Genomic DNA, 23,936 nt, shown 5'->3' with positions numbered 1-23,936 from the left:
CGATATACTCAAGACAAAGTTCTTTTTCATTTGTTTAGGAGTAAAATGAAGTTTGAAATGCATGAGCGGCGATTATACTGTTATGGAACATCTAACGCCGCCAATCTTGCTGAGAGTGGCGTTTAGATAAACATGTAAATATGTTCTGCGCACTTTTCTCTCAATAACTAAACAAACGCATAGCAAAATTGAGAAAACAGCAAGAATTTTTAAATAAAGCATAAGAAAAGCATCTGATCAAAGCAGCATGGATACTTTACTTAAGTGACATCACATTTATTTATATCACTTTATACATTTGATTGCTTAATATCAAGCAGCTTCACCATATTGAGCATGAAATACACTTTTCTACTATAAAGCGTCTCTCCAGTTTGTTCATGTTTTTACTCTCAACATCTGAACTCGATGGAATGAACAGGAGAAATGAACCAGAAAAGATTTCCACGTGAAAGAAAGCGGAGCCTCTGTGCACACCTACATATTATGCAATTGCCACGCACCATTGAGAGTACAAAGGTGTTTACCAGCGTATCAGACTTTTCTGTAAAGTTAGCTTTGGTAACTCCTGATTTAGTTCGAAATGACGTCACATCAGTTAGTTCTTCGATTTCGCTTGAAGTATATCGGGGACTTTGAGTCGGTTCTTTTTAGTGATTCAAACACATACTGGTTCTAACTTGTTGTGTTGTATTTTAGGCTCATGAGATAGAAATCAGCGTAGTTCCTTACTGGTAATGGTTCATACAACAATGTAAAGTTAAACTTTTGTCAGTATTATTCTATAAAATATGCATGAAATGTTTCTTTGGAATTGGGTTTGAAAATAAACTTAAGGAAATTATTACTTTTATTCAACATGAATGTGTTAAATTGATCAAAAGTGGCAGTAAATAATACAAGTTTATAATATAAAAGGTTGTAAATGCTGAAAAAAGAATCCTGAAACAATGTTTCCCTGTTTCTACAAAAATATTGAGCAGCAAAACTGTCTTCAGCCTTAATACGAAATGTTTCTTAAGCATCAAATCAGCATATTAGAATGATTTATGTAGGGTCATGTGACACTGAAGACTGTAGTAATGATGCTGAAAATGCAGCTTTGCCTTCACAGGAGTAAACTGCATTTCAGAATATTTTGCAATATAGAACATTTCTGTACTGTATGTTTGATCAAATAAATGCATCTTTGTGAGACTTCTTTCAAGGACATTTAAATATTGTACTGGCCCCAAACTTTTGAATTGTAATGTAGTTGATTTTAATATTGGTATATTATGAATGAATATGAAACATTTTATAAACTACAGATAAAAACAGCGTTGTTTTGCAGTCATTTTGGGGGGAAATCAACAAAAATGGATTGCTTAGTCTTTGCATTTTAAGAGAGAAAATATTTTTCCGTTACACATCAGCTGTAAGTGTCCAAATACTATTTGGGGTCACTGTATTTGGCTTATTTTGCAAGGCGGTTTAATCTTCAGAAACTCAATATTGAGCAGCATACATTCAGAGAACTGTTCTTTTACAAGTGTTGGGAAATGTGACATTCTGTCATTGCTGGCCTTTTGAAATCGAGCGAGAGGGAGAGTATATGGTGCAAAAAACAAAAGGCAGTTCCTGCCCAGTTTTACTCCACAGTGTTTACAGGCAAAGGGAGGAGGAGTGCTAGCTGACTGCAGCACTGTGATTGGCCGCAATGGCCTCTGGGGGCGGACCTGGCCTTGTGAGGGAGGGGGAGGAATGTGAGCGGGCGACTGGAGAGGAAGGAGGGATGATGAGAGAGAGGGAAAGGAAAGCATGGAAAGGGGGAGTGGGGGCACTAATGATTTCACCTCCAGCTGTGGGACATGGAGAGAGGGGAACAGTGGCTTAGAAATGGATGGCTGTCGAAATGAAGGGAGTGGAAAAAGACCGATGGGGCTGTGTTTGTGCGAGCGAGAGACTGAGTTATGGCCAATGATACTAAGGGAAGGTAGTCCGTATTTCTGAGAGGATTTTTGCCCTATAAAAAAAAAAACTTTAATGCATTTGCTTAGTGGCAGAAACGAAACCAGGCCAACAACCCTTACTGTTTCCTGTTTTTGACAAATGTCTGAGAGAGAGAGAGAGAGAGAGAGAGAGAGAGAGAGAGAGAGAGAGCACACACACACAGAACAGAAGAGTGTGTTTGGGCCCGTGGGTAACTGCGTCTCATCCTGTGTGTGCTGACTGTTCAGAACTAAACAAAGCATATTTGGGGTGTGTGGTGCCGTTTTGAAAGCTTTGTGCTCGCTGCTGGCCGTCTATATGAGCAGCAGAACGGGACGTGTTGGCTCTTGGGAGGTCCTGAATATAGAGTGCTGAAACTGAGACGTGTGTGTGTCCATTCCTAGGCCTCCGCACAGGCAGAAACAAGCTCTCTATGGTGTAGAATGTAAAGGCGGCCTCAAATGGGTTTGCCTGTCAGAGGGAGGAAAAGAGGGAGGAGAAATGAAAGGCTGGAAAATAATGAGACGGAGGAGGAGATGAGGGGGACCCGCTTATCCGGAGCACTTTCATAAAGTCCCAGCGTTTGAAGAGCAGTCACCCAGCGCAAGGACTCTATAGACTCAGCCTATTAAATATTAAAGTATTACACTGAAACAGAAGCACATTGTGGATTCTCACATCAAAGCAGTGCTTCGGTTAGGCATGTGAGGATGTGGAATCTCCTGCTGATTGTTGTTTCGGGAGGTTGGAAAATACGGCATCTCGTGATGTCTGTGCCTAGCAAAGTAGTGCATATCAGTACTTTCATATTTACCCTCCAGATGTATCTGTTATTGAGAGCGTGTAAATGTGCACGTGGGGTTGATTCAACCCATGTTTGGGTCAAATGTGGACAAGCCCAACAGTTATTAATATTTTTTTCTCCATATTTGACCCAGCTTTTTATTGAATCAATATTATACTAGTATTGTTAATGGGTCACAGTGGCATGGGGACAGCTGAGCTGACTGTTTAGCTAAACAACAACAGTAATTAAATATTTATTTATTCAGCTGTCAACTATCACCCCTACCCAATTGTGAACATGTACATGTTGATATTTTTACCTGACAAATTAAAAATAATTTAAACCTTGGGAATTTTTAGTAGTTAAGAGTTGGCCGAGGGAAATTCTGGTACAGTTTTATAGCTTTTAGCAATTAAATTTGTATTGCAGTAGTTTTATGACTAAAAACATTGCATTCAGATAGTTTTAGTGTAGTGGTTAATGATCTGGGTCCATATACACAAAATATTAAAATCTTGGCTCTTAAGAGTATTTCACAAAGCAGTCGAGTGCTATGGGGTTGGGCAACTTGGAAAAAATAACACTGCCATTGGAACCGTTTAGAAAATTAGTTTTCGATTCCGATCATCGGTTTCAAATGCGCAAGTTTTGGTTTCTATAGGGACCACCTGATTTACGGAAGTGCTTGCCGCGTCCACTTGTTCTTGCAGCCGTGAGATACGGTAAGCGGCGGTCTAAAGTGTGGATTTATTTTACTTTTAAAAAGCCTGGGTCGGCACGGTGCAACTAGGGTTGTCAAAAATTTCGATACTGAAATATCTAAAACGATACGATACTCAGTTTCTACAGTATCGATACCAGCTGCGCTCTACTCCGACCGACAGCGAGTTGATACGCACCCGCATATTCTCATTCAGCCCGGTTAATCCTCTGAACACAGTGAACGCACGTTCTGCTGGATTTTCCCCCATGATAGCGTTAGTGTTAGTGTGTGAATTTTGTGCGGGATTGCACATAATTCTATTAATCCCTGCAGATTTCGCGCTCACATCTGAAGTGAACACACATACCATAATAAAGCCCCCTCTGATATGCAAGTGCAAACATTTGCTGCTTTTTCCAGCTTATTATTGGTCAAATACACTTCAAAAAATTCTCAGTGCACTTCTTGAAGTATTTACGTAAACACAGTCGTAAACAGTTAAGGAAGAATGAGTAACAGGAACAGTGTTTAGGATCCATGCATGCGTATTAGGTATTAAAGGGATAGCAGTTATTTGTTATTCAAACTACAAAAAGACAAACGATCACACTGCTCTTGACTGATCAACTTGTGTTACTTTAATGGTTTTATCTGTAGGCTGCTTTTTTTTTTTTTTTTACAAAGAACATTTTCCAATGTCATTTTTAAATTTAAATACTTTGTGTTTTTTTTATTAATTTTTTTTACCTGAATGTGAGACCTACCTGAAAAAATAAAGCAGTCTATTTCATTGGTATATTTTATTCTATTGTATTTATTTGTGCTATTGTTTGTAATCTGTTTTTGTTCTTATTTTTATTACTGTTTACTCGTCTTTTTAAATTCAATTTACCATTCGAAATCAAGCTTCCTTGTGCTGTGTGTAAGCTATTGCAACACAATTAACCCGTTGTAAAAAATCCACGGGTTAGAAAATATTTGTGAGAATTTTAACTTCTTAATCCGCACCGGATCGTGGGCGGGGCGTCTGACGCAAGTGGGCGTGTCTCTACTTATAATTACTTTTGTTTTATACAAACTGTTTAATCAACTATCACAAACTATGCATCATTTGAAAGCTAAAACACTCAAGATTCATGTTCTGAACTCGTTTTTGCAATTAATACACCAGAGAGGAAAGGGTTAAATTAAATGCTAAAGCAGTGGCTATTTAAACATTAGCATAATGAACGCGGTACTCATCTTTCATCTCCTGACGTTCAGATCAGATCGGACGAATCCACGAAACAACAGCATACGTGTCTGTGTAAGAGTCCACTCTTCAAAATGCATCCCACTTTTAATCCAAAACAACGAAAAAATAAGGGGAAAAAACTAAAAATCCTCCGTTGTTTGCATAAGCGTTTTGTGTTAAGAGTAATCAATCATGTCCATTTTCAATGAAATAGCGATTGTAAGCCTTATTTTGACAATCTCCCCTGTACTGTGGACTGTTCCGGTCATATTAAACCCTCCCAGGTCTCTCTCCTTCAATCAAAAGCTGACTAGGACACATAAATAGAAAGGGAGCTCGTCACTGGGTGATACATCTGTCAGTCAAACTCGCCGGTCCTTTGTTGGATAGGCCAGTCAATGCCTAGCCAATGCATAGCCAGCATAGATTTGATTGATGGATGTAGTAACGAATCAAAAGACAATATTTTGCGTAGTTTCTGTAAGAGATGTCGTAAGAAGCATTGGTGAATACCTCATGCTTACTTAGCTGTTACTTAGCGTCGTCTCCACAGTATTCATTCATCGTATCCAGCGCCTGCCAGTGTAAGCACACATACTTACACACAACGCGCAGACTAAATAAGAGACTGTTTTTATCAACTAAATGAGTTTTTTAACACTTGTAAATTCTGTAAATAGTTGTTTTAGTTATCAGGGCCTGCAAATGCATTATAATTAGCAGTTTATTGCAGATTTATTTGAATAAAAACTACTCTTTACTATTACACAAATGTTCTAATATAATTGGACTTAAAAGGACGCCCAGTCTTTTTTGACATAAAAGCTTACAGAAGCTACATTTTTGAGAGAATCGTCCTCAAATTTTAATCAAAGCATGATCAGACATTCAGTTTTATATTTAGGTTATTTTTTAGGGCATAAAAATTAAAATCTAATATTTTTTTCCATAAGGGAATAATAAAAAAATAAAAACGTGAGTCACTAACATGCATATTTCCCCTTGTTTTAATCTGTCCCTATACTATTTGAGTTATTATGTTATTATTAGTTATTATTATATAAGAATATTCTGTAAGTTTCAGAGCTGAAAACTTCCTTGTTAGTAAAAGAAAAGCTTTTATAGACACTAGGCCCAGAAACCGAGGCTCTCAAATCAAGGACGCCTCTATGTGTGCTGCTTCTGTAGCCCTGCCCACTGATCGCGTTAACAAGCAATAAACACGATGAAGATAGTAAGATAATCGTTTGTAAACACGACAGAAGTCGAGCTGGATTTACACACATATTGAGATTAAAACACAATGCTGTGCATCTATATTTGATACGACAGGAATGGTGCAGCACACCTATGTTAGTAAAACATGTTTTTTTTATATGTGATAGTATTGCATTGTTACAGATCGTACTGATTATGAGTATGTGTCTAACAGAGCATACCACCATGTCACAGGCTGGAGAATCCTTTATTTGTTGGTTCATTGCGATTCGGGTTCAGTCTCCCAGGGCTCCCTAAGCCCAAAGTCCCAGGGCTATTGTGTTTTCCAGATGGGCTACCAAAACGTAAGCACGTCGGCAGGCCGGTGAATCTTAAATAGTGAAATAACATTCATTTCTTGATCTCTGTTTTGCTTGAGGAGCGCGCGCACACGTGTTGTGGTTCGTGCTTATATCCACCGATCGGCTAGGCCAAATAATAAATAAAAAAATCAATCACTGGTGGATGAGAGAAATCATTGTGTTTGTTTGATAAATAAGTTTTGAGACGGAGCCTCGTCAGAGAATTATTCCAGAGAATTATTTCAAAACAATCTGTCCCTCACGTAAACTGACAGGGCGGCTGGAGCTCATTAAATATGCAAATCTTCTCCAATCCTAGCCATGGGCGTTTACTTCCAACTATCCAGTGCGGCATGCCCATCAAAATCGAGCATTCAGGAGAGAGCCTCAAAACCAGTGTAGAACATAGCCTATTACTTATTAGTTATGATGTTTTGAATGTAAAAACCACACAAATGTCATAAATTGACCTTAGACAACAGTATAAAATATAAAAAAAGCCAGTTCATGACACCTTTAATATTCCTGACCCAAACCTTCTTTGTGGATTTTTTTTAAGTTATTTTTGATTTTCCTTTTTTTTTTTAAATGTATAGTAGTGTTAGTAGCAATAATAAAAATCATAATTTGTTCAGAGGATGCATTCCAAAATACCATCATCTTCCTGTATTCTGAGATATCGTTATTCATTCATTCATGTGTTAGTTTTTATGTGTTCGTTCAATTTTTTTAAAGGCAGCATAGATGAACACTTCTCGGCCTTTTGATATCCCACTATCCTGTGCGTTCCATTGAGTGCAAGTTTAGCTAAAATATAAAGACGGCGTCTGAAAGTTGCGGCAAGTTTTGTACCAACGTCATTTGATATCATTTGAAGCATGAAATTACTATTTTATTAATTCAGATATTTGCTTGGTTATCATCAACGCTCGCTCTTTGTTGTAGATCATTAAATCATTACGCTGCCTTAGAAGCCTGTCTGAAATCAGTTTTGCGAGGTACATAAGGCGACATGTCAGCTGCTTAAGCTTTCGGATGCAGCCCTGGAGTTTCAAATCGGAAGTCAAATCATTTTCTCCAAATCTATCAGTGCTAGTATAAGCTATTTTGCAATCATGTTCATTTTTAGTGGCTTAGTTGAGTTAGCCTGCCATTGATTTAATCAGCTTTTACATGACTGCTCCTCAAATATAGAATTTTTAAACTGAATTGGTATCAGAACCAGAATCTGTAAATCCCTTATGATTCCCAGCCCTAGTTATCCACTGCAGTGCTGACTGCTCTCAGATCGCATGGATATAGTGGCTGGGTGTTCAGCACTTTGCCAAGCTCCCTCACAATAGCAGTGGTTATTCCCTGAAGATAGTGCGGCCCCCCAGGCAGAGAGGGCTTGGTATTTGCTGAGCATGTGATGGCGGGTCCTGGAGCTGTAGTTTTTAAGCAGGATGTTGAGCTCTCTCATACTTGTGTGGCACTAAGGACTATTTTATGCTCCGCTACAATAAATAAGGTCAAAATGTGAGACCACAGAGTATGTTAAAAGTTCTTGCTTATCTTCTCCTAACATGTTAAGTCCACACGCATGTTCAGATTTAGTTCTCCGTACCCCTCACCCACCCACCCACCCATTTCCCCCAAACACGGATGTACGGCCACATTAATGTTTCATACTAATGGACCTGTCTGACTGGGTTTAGACGGATGTGTGTGTCTGTGTCTGTGTGTATGTGTGTGTGTTTGCGCCGTGTAGCTTGATGGCTGGTTGGCTTTGTCCTGAAGTAGTGTAATCCTGTGCCTTTACCTGCATTTGTGCATTTTGTTTTGTTTGTTCTTAAACGCCTTACACACACACACACACACACACACACACACACACACACACACACACACACACGCACATGCACACATACATAGCTGTGTTTTTAATAAGTTATAATAAATGTAATTATATATATAGTTGTAATATTATGGCTAGTCTATAATAATTAAAAATGACTAATAATTAATATATAATACACATTTAATACTATATGTTAGGGTTAGTCTATTTACAAATGATTCATTGCAATTATGTATTATTCTAATTATATATATATATATATATATATATATATATATATATATATATATATATATATATATATATATATATATATATATATATATATATATATATATATATATATATATAATATCATGTTAGGGTTGGTCTAAATAAATAAATAAATAATAAAAATAATGATAATAATAATGTTGTTATTATTAAAACATTTACATATTTAGTCAATTAATCTTTTACATATTCATTTACATAAAAAATAAAATTTATAAATGTATTTTTCCTGTTCCCTGGTCTTTGTATTATTATTATTATTATTATTATACCAGTAATACTATTTAACATTTTGTGCGTGCGTGTGTATTACAATGTAAATGGATTTATAAAAAATAAAAAAATTAAAGTAAAAATGCAGAATGTTTCCTGTGATGGGTATGTTTAGGGGCAGGGGCAGTGTAAGGGGATAGCATGTACAGTTTGTACAGTATAAAAACCATTACGTCTATGGAGAGTCCCCACAAAGATAGTGAACCGTGTGTGTGTGTGTGTGTGTGTGTGTGTGTGTGTGTATAGACAGTTGCTGATTTCGGATGGTTGTGTTTAAATTAGGGGTGTGCACGAATATTCGAATAGTCGAATATTCGATCTGTAATTAACATTCGAAAACTAAAAATACTATTCGAATTTTAATTTGTTAATTGGCTGGCAGTAAATGCAGTTGTAGCAGATATCAAGTGGTACCCTCAGGACAGAAGGACAGCCAAACATGGATGAGATGAAGGACGTGCATTTATTTACTTTAAAGAAAAACTAGGTTGGAGCAAAATTAGAAAACACACACACTGGAAGGCCTACTGTCTCACTCCGCACTTCCCCCGCTGCATTCAGTCAGACTGAGCGCGAACGCTTAAAGGGGAAGCGGATAACGCATCCTAAGGTGCGCCACTAATTAAGGCCCCACCTACAACAATTGGTAGGAACTCCCGACTGGAACCATTGAAAATTAAACATAAATAACAATGAAAGGGTAACATTAAGTTGTGATGAAGTTAAAACATTTACAAAAATATTTATTTCAACACAAATAAGTTAAGGTAAAATAAAATAATAAAAGTAGGATGACATAAAATAAAAAGTCACAAGCAACTGGCTACACAGTGCATCCATGAGAAATCCCTCTAAATCTCGCAGTTATATCTCAATCCACTGGGTGGCGTTGTGGAGCAGGTTAATAATTTAAGTGCATTTGCTCACAATGTCGTCGTCTGCCTCGCAATGTTTGGAATTAACGTTACTTCGATGAAAATTGAAAATGCTGTTTGCACTATGATGAAAATGCACAAAATGGAGTTACTTTTGATGAAATCAATTACTGAAACTGAGTTATAATGATATCACCACCACAAACGAGAATCACATGAAATCCAAACACCAGTGGAATGAGCGATCACTGCTCAGGAGTGCAGGTAAGCTCATCTGTAGCTAAGTTACCCCGAGTGCGAGTGAGATAACTTATGATAGCAAAATGATCTCGAGACAAATGCTTCCTTTAAAGTTCTTTGAGGGTTTATGAACAGAAAATACAAGGTTCTTCACTTAACCGATATCTTTGTCTCCGCAACGCCTGTCAGTGGCGCATTTTCTCACCCGAGAATAATATCATAATCCAATAATATTATAGTTTATCCCTACATGAAAATGTGAAACAATACAAAGTAAACACATCAGCCATATCAAACACACGCACACTCAGGTCGGTAGGCTATAGCCTATTGACGTTTGTGTGTGTGTGTGTGTGTGTGTGTGTGTATACGTCACGCTAACTGACGCGCTCTGCGCTCGTGCTCCTTGAGCTTATAATGCTTTTGTTCTTTAGGCATTTTTTTACACACTGTTTAATGTTTTAAAAACCTTAAGATATAACGTAAGCGTGTTGTGTACATTGCCTAATCATAAGCTTGTTCAGAAATGGTGACGACATGTTTAGAGAAAAAAAGAAAGAAACATCTCTCATTTTCTCAAAATACCTAATTTAAATAAACGAATATTCGAATATTCGATTTTTATGAGCCCAAATATTCGAATACAATATTTTGGGAAAATGCCCATCTCTAGTTTAAATATCCCGAGGCTGTGTTCCAGGCGCTGTTCATAGTTCATCATTTTCAGTCCTGCACTTTCCCCCTCTGAGCCCCACCCTGCTGCCCCCGGAGGCATCACTCCTGTCCTCCCCCCCATCTCTGCCTCCCATCCATCCACTCCCCCCTTACAGCCCTAGTTTCTCATCCTTCCCTTCACCTTCCTCTTCCCTGCCCTCCTCTCATGGCTCTGAAGAAACCTTTTAGGACTGAGGAATGACTATTAGGAGTTCATTCTCTTGACGTGTTCCTTTGTCTGAACTCTGAAATGTGTGAAGTGAGCTGAATGCATTAACTATGAAAAATAGAGATTATTCATGATTTTTTAAAATGGATTAACAGCCCCTGACATACATGCATATCATGGTAAAAAAAAAAAATTGTCCCAAGAATGTTCAAAATCCTCAAGTCCAAGAATTGCACTTTCATAAAGCTAAAGGCCAGCTGTGTAATTGTTGAGACTGTTTCTTAAAGTCTTTCAGTGTAGTCAGACCACAGTGGAAAGAAGCAGAATGTTCATTATAAAGTTGTCATGCAGGCCGACAGTGTGACCATATGGCCGTCAGAACAGGAGAGGCATTTCAACACGCTTGTAGTTTTAATATCCAATTTTAGAACAAGGCTGTGAAAACTTCCATAGCTGTGCTGAAAATGACATCTTTAACTTTCCAAGACCCTGCTCTAGTAAATCAATGTGTCCGTATATAAAATGAATTTCCCTTGAAGAATTCAGAGCCATGGGATTAATGTTTTTTTGTAAATGATTCAATCATCCCGAGTGTAGTGTAGTAGCACTGGAATCTAGTAGTTTTGGAAGGCAGTTTTGATTAGTAGTAGATTTGTAGTATGAATGTGTGGAGGAGAAATTTTTTTTTCACTATTTTATTATATATTTTTTTCCACTATTCAGTGATGTTTTTATGATTTAAAAATATTTAAGCTAACAAAGTTGAAGTATAACTTGTGAGATTAAATATCAACACCAAAACTCTTCATCAGTAAATAATAGTTTTTGTTTTAGATTTCTATACTACCGTTCAAGTTTGTAGTCAGTAAGATTGTATATGCTGCATTTATTTGATAAAAATGTAGTAAAAACTCTAATATCTAGATGTTACTGTTTTTTTTTATGAATAGATTTTAAAAAGTAATTTATCCATCTGATGCCAAATTTTCAGAAATCATTCTTATATGCCAAGTTGGCGCTCAAGACACATTTCTTATCAATATTGAAACTGTTGTGCTGCTTAATATTTGGCGGAAACTGATCCTTTTTTTCAGCATTTATTTAAAATATAAATTTTTGTAAAATTAATAAATCGTATCTTTACTGTCACCTTTGATTTAATTTAATGCATATTTTCTGTATAAGTGTTTTTCTATTTTTTTTTAAATACAACATACATGAAATATCACTATCTATATATTATTTTATATAGAAATGAATCATAAATGTAGAGGCATTTTTCAGCAAAATCAAAATGTACACTGTTCTCCTGATAAGATGCGTCAGGATCAATAATTAAAAGGTGTCCCTTATTTAATCGTTTAATATTTTCCTTTTGTGTAATATTGTCAGAGACATGGGTTGGCAGTTCTGGTACACGCATGGCACATCATTTCTGGCATGATAATAGATAAGACGGAAAACGATGAAGTCACAAAAGATAAAAAAAGAGTTCATATCACATTTTGTGTGTGAAACGGTGTGAACGCTGCATACTGTAGGTTGATGTTATTGTTTTGAATGGGATCAGGCTGACTCAGACGTTGAGATGTAAAAGAGTGTCTGCTGGAAGACTATACAGATCGAAGTGAGATTTTTACCTCATGGAAAATAAGATGAGGGGGAATAGATGGTGTATCTGTTTCAAGAGACATTCAAACAAACCTGACTCAAATCCGTATGCAGATAAGTCTAGCCTGCTCCCCAGCTGTTTCCTGTTACTGATTTCTCCCTCACACACGCACACGCACACTCAAGCCTTCCCCGGTGTCAGCGGCTGCTCTGTATCTCCACACTTGGCTTAACCCTGTTTTGTGAGCTCACTTTACCACCCAAGAGTGTGTGTGTGTGTGTGTGTGTGTGTGTGTGTGTGTGTGTGTGTGTGTATACACTGTCCAACTGCTTGTTTGCATGTCTTGTGTAGTTCTCGCCAAAGTCACACGTGTGATCTTTTAAGACGTTCCTCTAGTTTGCATGTTGAAACCTTACAGAGATGTGTGTGGGTTTGTGTTTGAAAGTTTGTCTGAGTAACTTGTTAGTCACCCGAAAGTGCTTAAGAAAGTCAATCTTCCCTTTTCTGATCTCACCCCTTGTTAAACTATGACTCTTCCAAACGGAGTATGCCCAGGTTTTGACCAGCTCGTTGTGTGTGTGTGTGTGTGTGTGTCTAGTCATGAGTAAGCGTGCGTGTGTGTGTGTGTTGACTTCCAGTAAAAGGCGAGTGCTAGATGAAGCTGATATGATGTGTTCAGATATTCCTGCATGTTCAAGCCTTTGTTACACATACTGACTCATGTGTCGCTGCATGTTTCTCCATGTCTTAGAGGAGACGGCTGACTTGGAGATGAATGTGTTTGACTAACACCGGCTGAGCGTGTTGAGCAACAAGCCATGGGTTTCCTCAAACTTTCAGGAAGTGACCTCACACTGCCTTAGGCAACAGAGGCAGTGATATCATTGACAGGAAATGCCGCAAGACACAATAGCTGTTTGTGCTCTCATTGGGCACTAGGATATGTAAAAAATCCAGTCATGGATTATCATTATAGTGAGGAATTTTTGTGGTAAAAAAATTATTCTTGTGACATTTTAACACTTTTTTTGGTGAACTCCTATAAATGCATCAAAAAACTAGTACCAAGCGTAAAGGAGCAGTTTGGTTTGTGTGGTTTGTAATTGTAGATGAGTTAATGAGTGATTTTACTGTGTGTTTTCCTTCAGACGGATGATTCTCCTAGTCCAAAGAGACAGCGTCTTTCCCAGCAGTCTGTATTGGAGTTTACCTCGGCCCCTCCTTCCACACCCTCACCACCAATCAGACCGTGGGAGCTTCCACCCAGTCGCAGGCCGCACCCCTATCCCCACCCACACTACCACCCCGAGCGCTGCCACACACCTGCACGGCACAGACGCAGGTAAGTATGCTGTTGTGTGTTAGTTGACTGCTAGTCATAATTGCTGTCATGATTGGCTGTCAGCTCATGCTGTGCTGTGACATTTGTCAGGTTTGTTTGTATAGTGCATTGTTTCAAAGCAGCTTCAAAATGGATTACTGTGTTGTGAATTGTATCAATTACTATGCTAGAAAATGGGGTGAAAGCCCCAATGATCAATATTAATAGAGCTGGCTATTATAACTTAATAATTAATAATAATCGTTTTTTATAATTTTAGTAAATGCTAAGGGCTATTTTTGTAGTTTTTAATAATTATGATATTATTAATATTAATAATAATAAAAAAACAATTAAAACACAATCCCTAAACACAATTTGTTTTTAATAAACATGCTATGTATTATAAACCTATTATATTTAGTGAATATTCATGAAGGTACAAATTTATTTTTTTCAATCTAAATAAATAATGTAGCTAATCGTTGACTGAGGTGAATTCCGGTTGAATGGTACACATTTTCCTAGTCATCTCAATAGCAAAAAGTGTCCCAATCAACCTGAATTCACCCTAATATAACAAATAATAAAATATAAGTTAATAAACTTTTAGTGCAGCTAATTCATATATTATAAAGTAATATAAAAGTTGTTGGGAAGGTTACTTTGGAATTATAACCAGTTACAGATTATAAGTAGCCCTTTTTAAAATGTAATAAGTATTGGAACTTTTCAATTACTTTATTAAGGTGATGTAACTGATTACATTTGATTACTTTTGGATTACTTTTCTATTTTCCAGCACATTTTTATCACTTGCCATGGTGGCAACTCTCAGACGGGTTGTAGCCTAAAGCTTCCAGCTGCAATGTGGATTGATGTAATTGGCAGACGTGGTGCGCTGCAAATTCAAACAAGAGCCAATCAAAAGCTTCAGAATAGCATCGCTTTACTAAACGGCCTTTAAATGGCAGACATTCAACACACCCTGGCTTTTTACTGAAAACAGATGTAACCCCCTTTGTAATCATTAATGTTTTCATAAGTAACTGTCCTTTAATTACATATTTGTTTCTCAGTAACTGTAACTGATTACAGTTGCATTTATTTTGTAATTAAATGATGTAATCTAATTACATGTAAATAGTTACTCCCCAACACTATGTATTACATCTAGCGAATGCTAATGGAGACTTTTTTTGTTACCAAATTTTGGGTCTTTTATATACACATTCAGTGCAGACATTATAAATAAATATTCCTTTTTCTGCGCAGTCCTCCAGTGCGGCGCCAGCGTGGCCGGCGAGAGCGTCTATCACGGCACCATCCCCCTCATGGTTCCCCAGGTGGGGGGCAGGATGAAAATTACCGCCACCCTCCTCACCCACATTCTCTCCATCCCTACGGCCAGCCACCATCCCACCCTCCACCCGGCCTTGATGAGCCCCGGGCCTTTCACCCTCCCACACTCTCGCCACGGTTATTGCACCCGCCGCAGCAGGGCGCCATGGTGATGGACCTCCATGAGCAGGTTAGAGGGTTGAGGCAGGAGCTCAGTGTCTCGGTGAGATCATAACGGGGCCCAGAGGTGCTCTAATGTGGTTTCCAACTGAAAATTTTAAGCAGACTGTAATGTCCTATATCATAACTTTTTTTTCTCATCCGTTTAAGTCTGACACCACTTGTCTCAGTTTCCGGGTCCAAACGCTTTATCAGATGTCAAAAGCAAATAACAAGCGGTTCTAATTTACACTTATAGTAGGCTGTAGTTCTACCGAAAAATGATGATCCTAACCTTTATCTCCATACTGATATCTCATTTGGTGATTCATCTTTTATGAATCGTTAACATTTTGGTGGCTAGGTCAGGTGAGCCCAGCGACTGTAGCGTACACTGAGTTTTTTTAAAGCTTAGCTTAAATGTATGATATGAATAAATGGTGGTCATAAACAGCTGTTAAGATTCTCAGTTGAAACAAGTAGAGGCTTGGACCCGACTTAAGCAAATACTGGATATTATCTAGCATTATCATTATTAAATTGGCCATTTTTGGATGGTTGATTTATAATGCAAACATATTTGTGACATTTAACAAAAATAAGGACTCTTTGTGTTTGTGCATGTGTGTTAGCTCCCTCAGGGTACGGTGCCGGTGTCATATACGGTGTCTCCAGTGCCGCCGCATGGCCTACCTGCTCCCCTCTGTACAGGACAGCATCTCCCAGCATGCTCTTCACAGCAGCAGGTACCTGCCTGTTCTGTGGTCTTCAGCGGACAGCAACACTATCCAATCTGTAGCGTACCACCTCCAGTAAGTACATATCAGGGTGTGAAAAGTAATAATTTTTTTGAGCTCATCTGATTTGTTTGGATATGCTGCCCCCCAGTGGTAGGAAGTTGTTACATTCCAGTTTTAATCTAGTGTAATGTCCATTTGTAATGGTCTGAAATAATTTTCCTGTTTGTTTGACCTACAGATGTTGCCGGCATGTTCGGTACAGCATTTGCCAGTGCCGTACGCATTTCCTTCTCTTCTCTCCAGTGATCCACCCTTCCTGCTTCATCCTCCGCATCTGTCACATCATCCGCCCCACCTCCCCACTCCTGGACAGTTCTTACCCTTCCAGACACAACAGTCTCGATCTGTGAGTATACAATCACATTGCCCACACAATTTATATTTGCATATATTTATGCTGCCATTCAAAAGTGTAGGTTTGTACTTTGTATCTTTTCTTAAGTGTTTTTGAAAAAATGATCATGCTCACAAAGGCTACATTTGGTTGATCACAATTATTTTATAATTATAATTACACAATAAATATTATTACAATCTAAAATATATATAACTTGTATATTTTAAATGTAATTTATTCTTGTGATGGCAAAGCTGATTTTTCAGTATCATTACTCCATTGTTTCCAGTGTCTTTTAGAAATCATTCTAATATGTTAGAATGATTTGATGCTCAAGAAAAATATAATTTTTTTAAATTTTAATGTGGAAAACAGTTGAGCTGCTTAATAATTTTGTGGAAACCGTGATCATTTGTTTGTTTTTTCTGAATTATTTTATCAATATAGAATGTTCAAAAGAACAAATTTAAAACAGAATATTATAAATGTGTTAAGTGTAATTTAATTTTCAATCAATAGAAAAGTTTATTAATAAAACAATTTTTGTTTTTTAATAAAAACAATTCTTGTATCGATTTTTTTTGTCTTTTTTTTTTTTAATTATAGTTTTGCCACACCAAACTAAAATAAGAAATGTAAAAGTATTTAAAAATATTAGTAGTAAGTATTGTTTACGGTACACATTATAACAATCAGAAAACTAATAAATCCTTTGTTTGTTTGTGAATAGCCGCTGCAAAGGATAGAGAATGAGGTGGAGTTGTTGGGGGATCACCTGTCGGTAGGTGGAGGGTTTAATTATCCTCACTCTGGCCATCCTAGTCCTCTGCCCCCTTCCACACCGCTGCAGTTCCTCTCCCATGAACCTCTGCACCAGGAGCTTTTTGGAGTGGTGAGTGATTTTTAAGCTTTAACAATAGCCGGTTGGTCCAGGGCTAACAGCGTGCTGGCCAGGGCCAGTAGCCTCGAGCAGCGAGGCCAAAATCAAGCTGCGTTTTTACTGTTGGGCCAGTAACCCCACAGCCTCGGCAGAACAATCTCACTGTATACTGTATTTATCATTATTTCACATAAAAAGAGACGCATAATAGCCTACTGTTTCCATTTATTTGTGGTCAAAGGAATGTATAAAACAACTACATTTTAGGGCTTTTCATATAAGTCCAAGAGCTAAAACGTTCAGAAAAATATTGAGAACATATGTAACGACATATAACGACTTCCAATGTTTTTAAGTCGAAGTCGAGTCAACGTCGACTAGCCGCTGATGATATCATTAGTAAACAAATAAGCCTGAACCTTGAGCTAAGACACAAACTTCGATTTTCACGGATGTGCACAGGACAGCTATGGCATATGACACAGGAGTGCCCATAAGGTTATTGCTCCTACATAACAGCTTTTGTATCAGTTCTTTACAGATTTCTGCTCTTTCTGAATGAGATACAGATAAAGAAGCACAATAAAGATTACATTTATATGAATGCATTATTAAGTGATTGTGTGTGAATTAATTCTACCTGCCAGCGTCTCTCTACTAACAGTGAATCTGTGAGTTTTAGTTATAAAGAAATATTTGCTAGAACTTTTCAGTTTCTAAGCTATTTTATTGATAAATCACAGAACAGTGTTGACAATACATTTCTGCGCTACTGAATGGTTTTGTGAGGCGCGCGATCTCCGCGTGATGTGTGATCGGCTATGTGTGTGCGTTGCAATGCAGCACGCATTAGTTTAGCGCGATAATTAACTTGCGTGTACAATAAGCGTGCATTCTCCTGATGGTATAATCATGTCTTGTGGAGAGCTCTCAGATTGTGCATTTATTTGTCATTTTTAACTGTTAAAAACAGCCTGCTTTAGGAAATTGCTTATCCTGTTGCACCCTCAATGGGCCAGCGGCTAGTCGACGTCAAGCTTAAAGCATCATGGCAGAGCATTAAAGTTGGTGCAACCCCTAGATCATATGTAATATATGAAACTTGTGGATGCAGTAATACGGTATCATATGTTTATTTATTATGACAATGGTTAGTGGCTATTGATAAGTAGCTGTGTTGTATAAAGTATCAGTGGTGTATAAAGATCTGACATAATGAACCGTTATGTTTTTTATCACCTTAGAATGAGTCATTTCTATCTACATACATCGCGGGTCCCCTTACAGTAAAGTCGCGCTAAACGGACAAACTGCGCTGGCTACTCTGTGCTGTCTGAGATGACATCTTTGTCCCGTGTCGCCACCGTAGCTTCTCTAAGTGCTTCAAAAAGAAGCGTGATCGGTTGCAATTCGCAACCTCACCACTAGATGTGGCTAAAATTTACACATAAATATATTTGTCTGATGCTGTTTTCCTCCCCACACGCTTGCTGGTGTCTGAAAGAGAGTTTTGAGCTGAAAATTGTTTTGCAAATGTCTTATGTTGAGGTTAGCTGGTAGCCTGATATGAAAACATTGGAAATGAGCAGCAGTGTTGACCCTCTCCTGAGTTATATAAGCTCTGCCTTTTGTTCATGACCTCTCCTCAAGCCCCAGTTGGCCCACGTTAGATCAAAGTATTTGGTGGGCCAAAAATCCCTGGCTGTGGCCCAGAGGAAGCCCCAAGCTGGCCCAATCAAGCTCCATAAGTGACAGTGGAAACGCAACTGGCCCTGGCACACACGCTCGCTGTTGGCCCGACAGTGAAATGTAGCTAATACAATATAAACAAGCTAATAATGGTTTTGTGTTTTTCCTATGTGTTCTCTCCAGCCGTATCCCCACTTCATGCCTCGGCGAATCACAGGCAGACGCTACCGCTCTCAGCAGGCTGTACCTCCGCCTCCGTACCACCCGAGTCTGCTGCCCTACTTCCTGTGAGTTACACATGCAAACATACATCAGTGTTGTGTCGGAGAGCCACTGAGCTGTAGAATAATGTCCCTGTTTTTTCTTTTGTTTTTTTGGTGGTACAGATCTGTTCTTCCAGTGCAGCCAACCGCAGTGGGTCCCGCCATTAGCTTAGAGCTGGATGTAGATGATGGAGAAGTTGAGAACTATGAGGTGAGAGTCTGTAAATATCTCAAGAAACGCTTATAAATAATCCTTTCGAAAACCAGTCACATTTTTGGAATACTTTATTCCATTTTACATACGTATTTGTTCTTACGCTTGACTAGGCTCTGCTAAATCTTGCCGAGCGTCTTGGAGAAGCGAAGCCTAGAGGGTTGACGAAAGCCGATATCGAACAGCTGCCTTCCTACAGATTTAACCCCAGCAACCATCAGTCTGAGCAGACTTTGTGAGTACAATACCTAAGCTTTAAAACTTACTGAGTGTTATTGGACTACTTTATGACCTACATGGAATATTTGTATTCCTAAAAGAAAAAAAAATCACGACTGAATTAGTTTTTTTTAAATACATTTGAATGAAATCATGATATTGGAAATTGTTTATTAATGACATTATGTCCTTTCTCTTTTCCTTCAGGTGTGTAGTGTGCATGTGTGATTTTGAGTCTCGTCAGCTGTTGAGAGTACTGCCCTGTAATCACGAATTCCATGCCAAGTGTGTCGATAAATGGCTCAAGGTAAGCAAGCTTGCTAATTAAATCATTCATTTTTATTTATTTATACAATAATAATGGTGTTATTGTTGTTATATCCTTAAATTATGTGAATGATTTCACTGGATCTAAACCTTTTTAACTCGATTGCCCATATTGTCTTGCGCAATATTAACTATTTATCCGGCAAACACGGAATTTTCCATTATTTGTGTGAGAACGCTTCCCGGGCCAAACACAGAACTATCTAATGTTAGTGAAATATGGACCCAGGATGAGCTGCAGAACTGTGCAAGCATTAGGGGTGTTGAGGAATTCCATCTACTCCATCTGTGTTTGGTAATCGTTCTGAATGAAAAAGGAATGAAGCTAGAATTCAACGTTTTTTTTAAATGTATATATATAAAGAAGAGGGTCAGCTCTTATATACATTTATATAAAAGCTCTTAAATATATTTGTAATAGTTTTTTTATTTTAAAAGAGATAAATTGCTACATTTGTGATTGATTTGCATTGTATTTTAACAAAACATTTTTTTCCATCTTTAAAGCCTCGTTTCCACTGAAATGTAACTTTTTTCTCTATGCGTTTCCATCGTAGTCTAAAGTTCTGTGAAGATTAAATGAATAGTTTACCCAAAAATGTTAATTTGATATTTGTCTGCTTTCTCTCAGTGCATCCAAGATGTAGGTGTCTTTGTTTCTTCAGTAGAACACACATTGTAAACCGTTGCACTGTGCCAATCATATAATGCATGTCAATGGGGTGTAATTCTATGAGAGTAAAAAAATGTGCACAAACAACTTAAAATTAAACCCTGTGGCTCGTGACAACACATTGATGTCTCAAGACACGAAACGATCGGTTTGTGTGAGAAACCGAACATTATTTATATAATTTTTTACTTAAAATACAACACTGTTCAAAAGCCGTAAGGGCGCCATCACTTCGTGAGTGAGGTCAAATGCACCCGATGTTGAATATGAGAAACAAAGACACATTCATCTTGAATGCCCTGGGGGTAAGCATATAAACATCAAATTTTCATTTTAGGTGAACTATCCCTTTAATCCGGTGAAATTGTGGACAATGTGCGACTTTCCAGAGCCCACTGGATTTCGTCCACCACAAATAAACGTAATAACGCCTGAACCTCGTCATTGGTCCATCGGTCGTATTTTTTAAACTCCATTGATTTTCTGTGTGTTTTTTTGCCGTGTTGTCCAACAGAAAGCTGCTTGGTTTGAAAGCAACATCTGTGTGAGGGGTGCTTAATACTTCACAACGCTATTGTCGATAGACCTTTTATTTTTCCCGTGGGATTTTAGTGTGACCGCACCCTCAGGCAGAGATAGGCATGCGTAACTACAGCTTTTCCCCAGTTTACTTCTGATCTATACGTTTCTTGTGCAATTTGATAATCTGTCCTCCTCTGTCTTCTAGGCTAACAGAACCTGTCCTATTTGCCGAGCAGATGCCTCTGAAGTCCAGCGGGATTCCGAGTGACGCCGCACACCGAACACACACATACATGTACACCACTAAACACTTCAGTCATTCTCCTACCCTGTTACATTCAATTAACTTCAACTCGCAAAGTTACTCCTCACACACAGATGACTGCTGCAAATGATTTGAGAACCTTGGATCAAAATCATTGTTTGATATTCATCTATGAATGTCCAACTAACTGAGACACACACACACCCACACACACACACACACACACACACGCGTTCCTTTGGTTGTTTGATCACTAATTCTTTGAGTGGAAGTCCAAAGATTATGGTTCATATTATCATTCTGGTTATGTTCTGGTTCTGATATTGTTTTGTTTTTTTCTCTTTTTAATATATATAAATATATATAGTTTAGTTCTCCCCTTTTGGGGGTGGGTGTTGGTATGTTGCAGTCTTGTGTGAATGAGTGTGTGTGTATGTGCACTAACATTCCCGGCTATGTGAGTACACCGTGGTGTGGTGGTCTTTACGAAGGCTAATGTTGTGAGCATGGGCTTTTATATTTTACCAACAAATATAGCTATATATAAATATGTATGTATCAATATAGAGGGACAAATTACAAAATTCATAATTTTTTTTAATAGGAAAAAAATTGTCTTTTCAAAAAAAAAATGGAACAAAAGATTGCATAAGATTCAAATGTTATCTATACATAAAGTGGGGCTTTTTGGTGGGTCTTGCTCAATTATGATTTAGCAATCTTTATAGAATTGGAAAACTGTGAGGTGTGTGTGTGTGTGTCTGCGCTTTTGTGTGAAAGAGTGTGTGTGTGTGTATTAGAGAATCAGTTGTTTGTTATTTATCCCATATGTGTGGTACAGAACACTGGCTTGTCACTCTCACTTTTATTCTCGTCTGGGATTGGCTGAGGATGCGCACTGACATGACGTGATTGGTGTGGAAGGGCAGTGGAATGTTCGCAAGGTTCTTATTAGATATATCCTGCTGCAAACTTTTTTTCTTTTTGCCGTTCGTCACATTTTAAAATATTATCGACATCTGAAAACCACAAAATAACCGTTTAAACCATTAAAAATGTATTCCTAATCCATAGCCAGTCCTGAAGATTGATTTGTGCATACAAATCACCACCTTTTTCGTTTAGCGCTTAAGGCACCATAGTGTAATTTTTTTTATCGTTTGGTGGCTGTGTAGACACAAATTAAATCCTGGTTTTTGCCTTAAGTCTAGCATCTCTTAAAATAATGATTCTCCATCTTTTTAAGCCCAAAATGAAGTTTAATTTGCCAGTTAACTCAAAATTAGTTCTAATTTTGAATTTAGGTCATTATTTGCTTTCATATACCTTAATTCAGTGATCATGGTCTCATGGATACGTGTGTGCCTTTTCGAAAGAGGACCGAGGTTATATTGTAGCATTTGCACTTCTTTAAAAAGGAAATGCACCGATTCTGCTGGACGAAAGGGAGGGCAGCACACACAGACCCATTGCGAATTGCGGCGTTTTAAGTACCTGCCCTTCATCCACAAAGGCTCCTGGTTTTAGCAAACGGTTTTCGTCTTTTCATTTGTCGTTTTGCTCTCTCACTGCCCTATCTATACAGTTAGCTGTTCTTTTTTAAAACTGCCTTCCAGTGCACCCATTCATACAGCCTCCATAAGGCTGTTATAGCCATTCATAGCCATGTGCGTTACTTTATAATGAATGCCTGAGATGCGTCATGACCTAGAGGGGTGTTTTGTATGTGTATGGTCGTTTTATGTCATGCATTGTTATTATGAATGGATATAACCGCCTCTGTCGTGCATTATGTAGGCTCTATGACTGGTGTAGAAAGTGTCATATGAATTCTGTGATGTAGTCTCAGAGCCTGCAGTGTCTTAATGAGAGATGCCTTTGAACCATTCTCCAGTGTTGTCCGCTTTAGTGTCATAAGTCGAATTCATGACGACCAGAAAATTATGAATTCTTTATTTCTTTTCAAACAACAAATGTGCATTACCTTGCTTAAGCATTTTCATTCTGTGTTATAGGAGTTTTATTTTTTTCCCTGCTTGGTACAATAGCAGTTACCTCAGTTTGACTATTTATGTTTTCCCCCCCTTTATTCTTTTGCAAAACCGATAAGAGAGCTTATGAATTCTCTTGCGTTTGTTTATTGGTTGTTTTAATTCTTTCCATTAAAAATACAATTGTATCATTTAACATGTTGTAGTTTCATATGTATAATATCTGTAACCAAAATCATTTGAAGGCTTGATATAAAAAATTTTAACAAACATTTGTACATTTTTTTAATGAGATATTGCTAGTAATGCTTTACTTAGTAGTGCAAAAAACATTTTTGTCGCTGACCCCGATTCCCAGTCTTTTGGATTTCAAGCGGTGGCTCAGTAATAAATGTATAATGTTCTCTTCCTTGAACTTTTCTGTTCTTTAGTTTTTTTCCATTCTTATATCATTTCTCTGTTGTCTTCATTCTCATGTTCAAGTCTTACAGCTGGGTTAAATTAATATTTCACCCCACAAAATGAAAATTGTCATTGACTCTCACCCTCTCATGTTTTTCACATCCTGTATGAATTTATTTCGCAGGACACTTAAGAAACATGGCAGTATGTCCAAGCTGCTGTTTTCCATACAATAAGAGTGAAAGCAGGATTCAAAGAATTTCTTCCCTTTTTTTATTGGTCT

The 23,936-nt window shown here is 37.8% G+C and overlaps 1 protein-coding gene across 4 annotated transcripts in view; it reads left to right on the top strand.

The window, feature by feature from the left end:
• rnf38 (ring finger protein 38) overlaps window positions 1–23,521 on the top strand; it is a 46,346-nt gene extending 22,825 nt beyond the window's left edge. The window contains exons 4-13 of one of the 4 annotated variants that reach the window (XM_067441844.1): window positions 13,399–13,592; window positions 14,847–15,102; window positions 15,704–15,883; window positions 16,050–16,217; window positions 16,939–17,100; window positions 18,961–19,064; window positions 19,164–19,251; window positions 19,368–19,489; window positions 19,681–19,780; window positions 21,201–23,521. In XM_067441844.1, the coding sequence (XP_067297945.1) occupies window positions 13,399–13,592; window positions 14,847–15,102; window positions 15,704–15,883; window positions 16,050–16,217; window positions 16,939–17,100; window positions 18,961–19,064; window positions 19,164–19,251; window positions 19,368–19,489; window positions 19,681–19,780; window positions 21,201–21,263 (1,437 nt within the window). In that variant the 3' untranslated portion in view covers window positions 21,264–23,521. Of the gene's footprint in view, window positions 1–13,398; window positions 13,593–14,846; window positions 15,136–15,703; window positions 15,884–16,049; window positions 16,218–16,938; window positions 17,101–18,960; window positions 19,068–19,157; window positions 19,252–19,367; window positions 19,490–19,680; window positions 19,781–21,200 lie in introns of all 4 variants that reach the window. The other 3 variants (XM_067441843.1, XM_067441842.1, XM_067441841.1) reach the window with 3 other exon arrangements.
• Window positions 23,522–23,936: the final 415 nt, after the last annotated feature.

The sequence above is a fragment of the Pseudorasbora parva genome, chromosome 4, assembly GCF_024679245.1.
Source record: "Pseudorasbora parva isolate DD20220531a chromosome 4, ASM2467924v1, whole genome shotgun sequence".
In the NCBI taxonomy this organism is placed as follows: Eukaryota; Metazoa; Chordata; class Actinopteri; order Cypriniformes; family Gobionidae; genus Pseudorasbora; species Pseudorasbora parva.
Note: the sequence above shows the minus strand (reverse complement) of the source record. Positions and strands in the feature narration are given on the sequence as shown.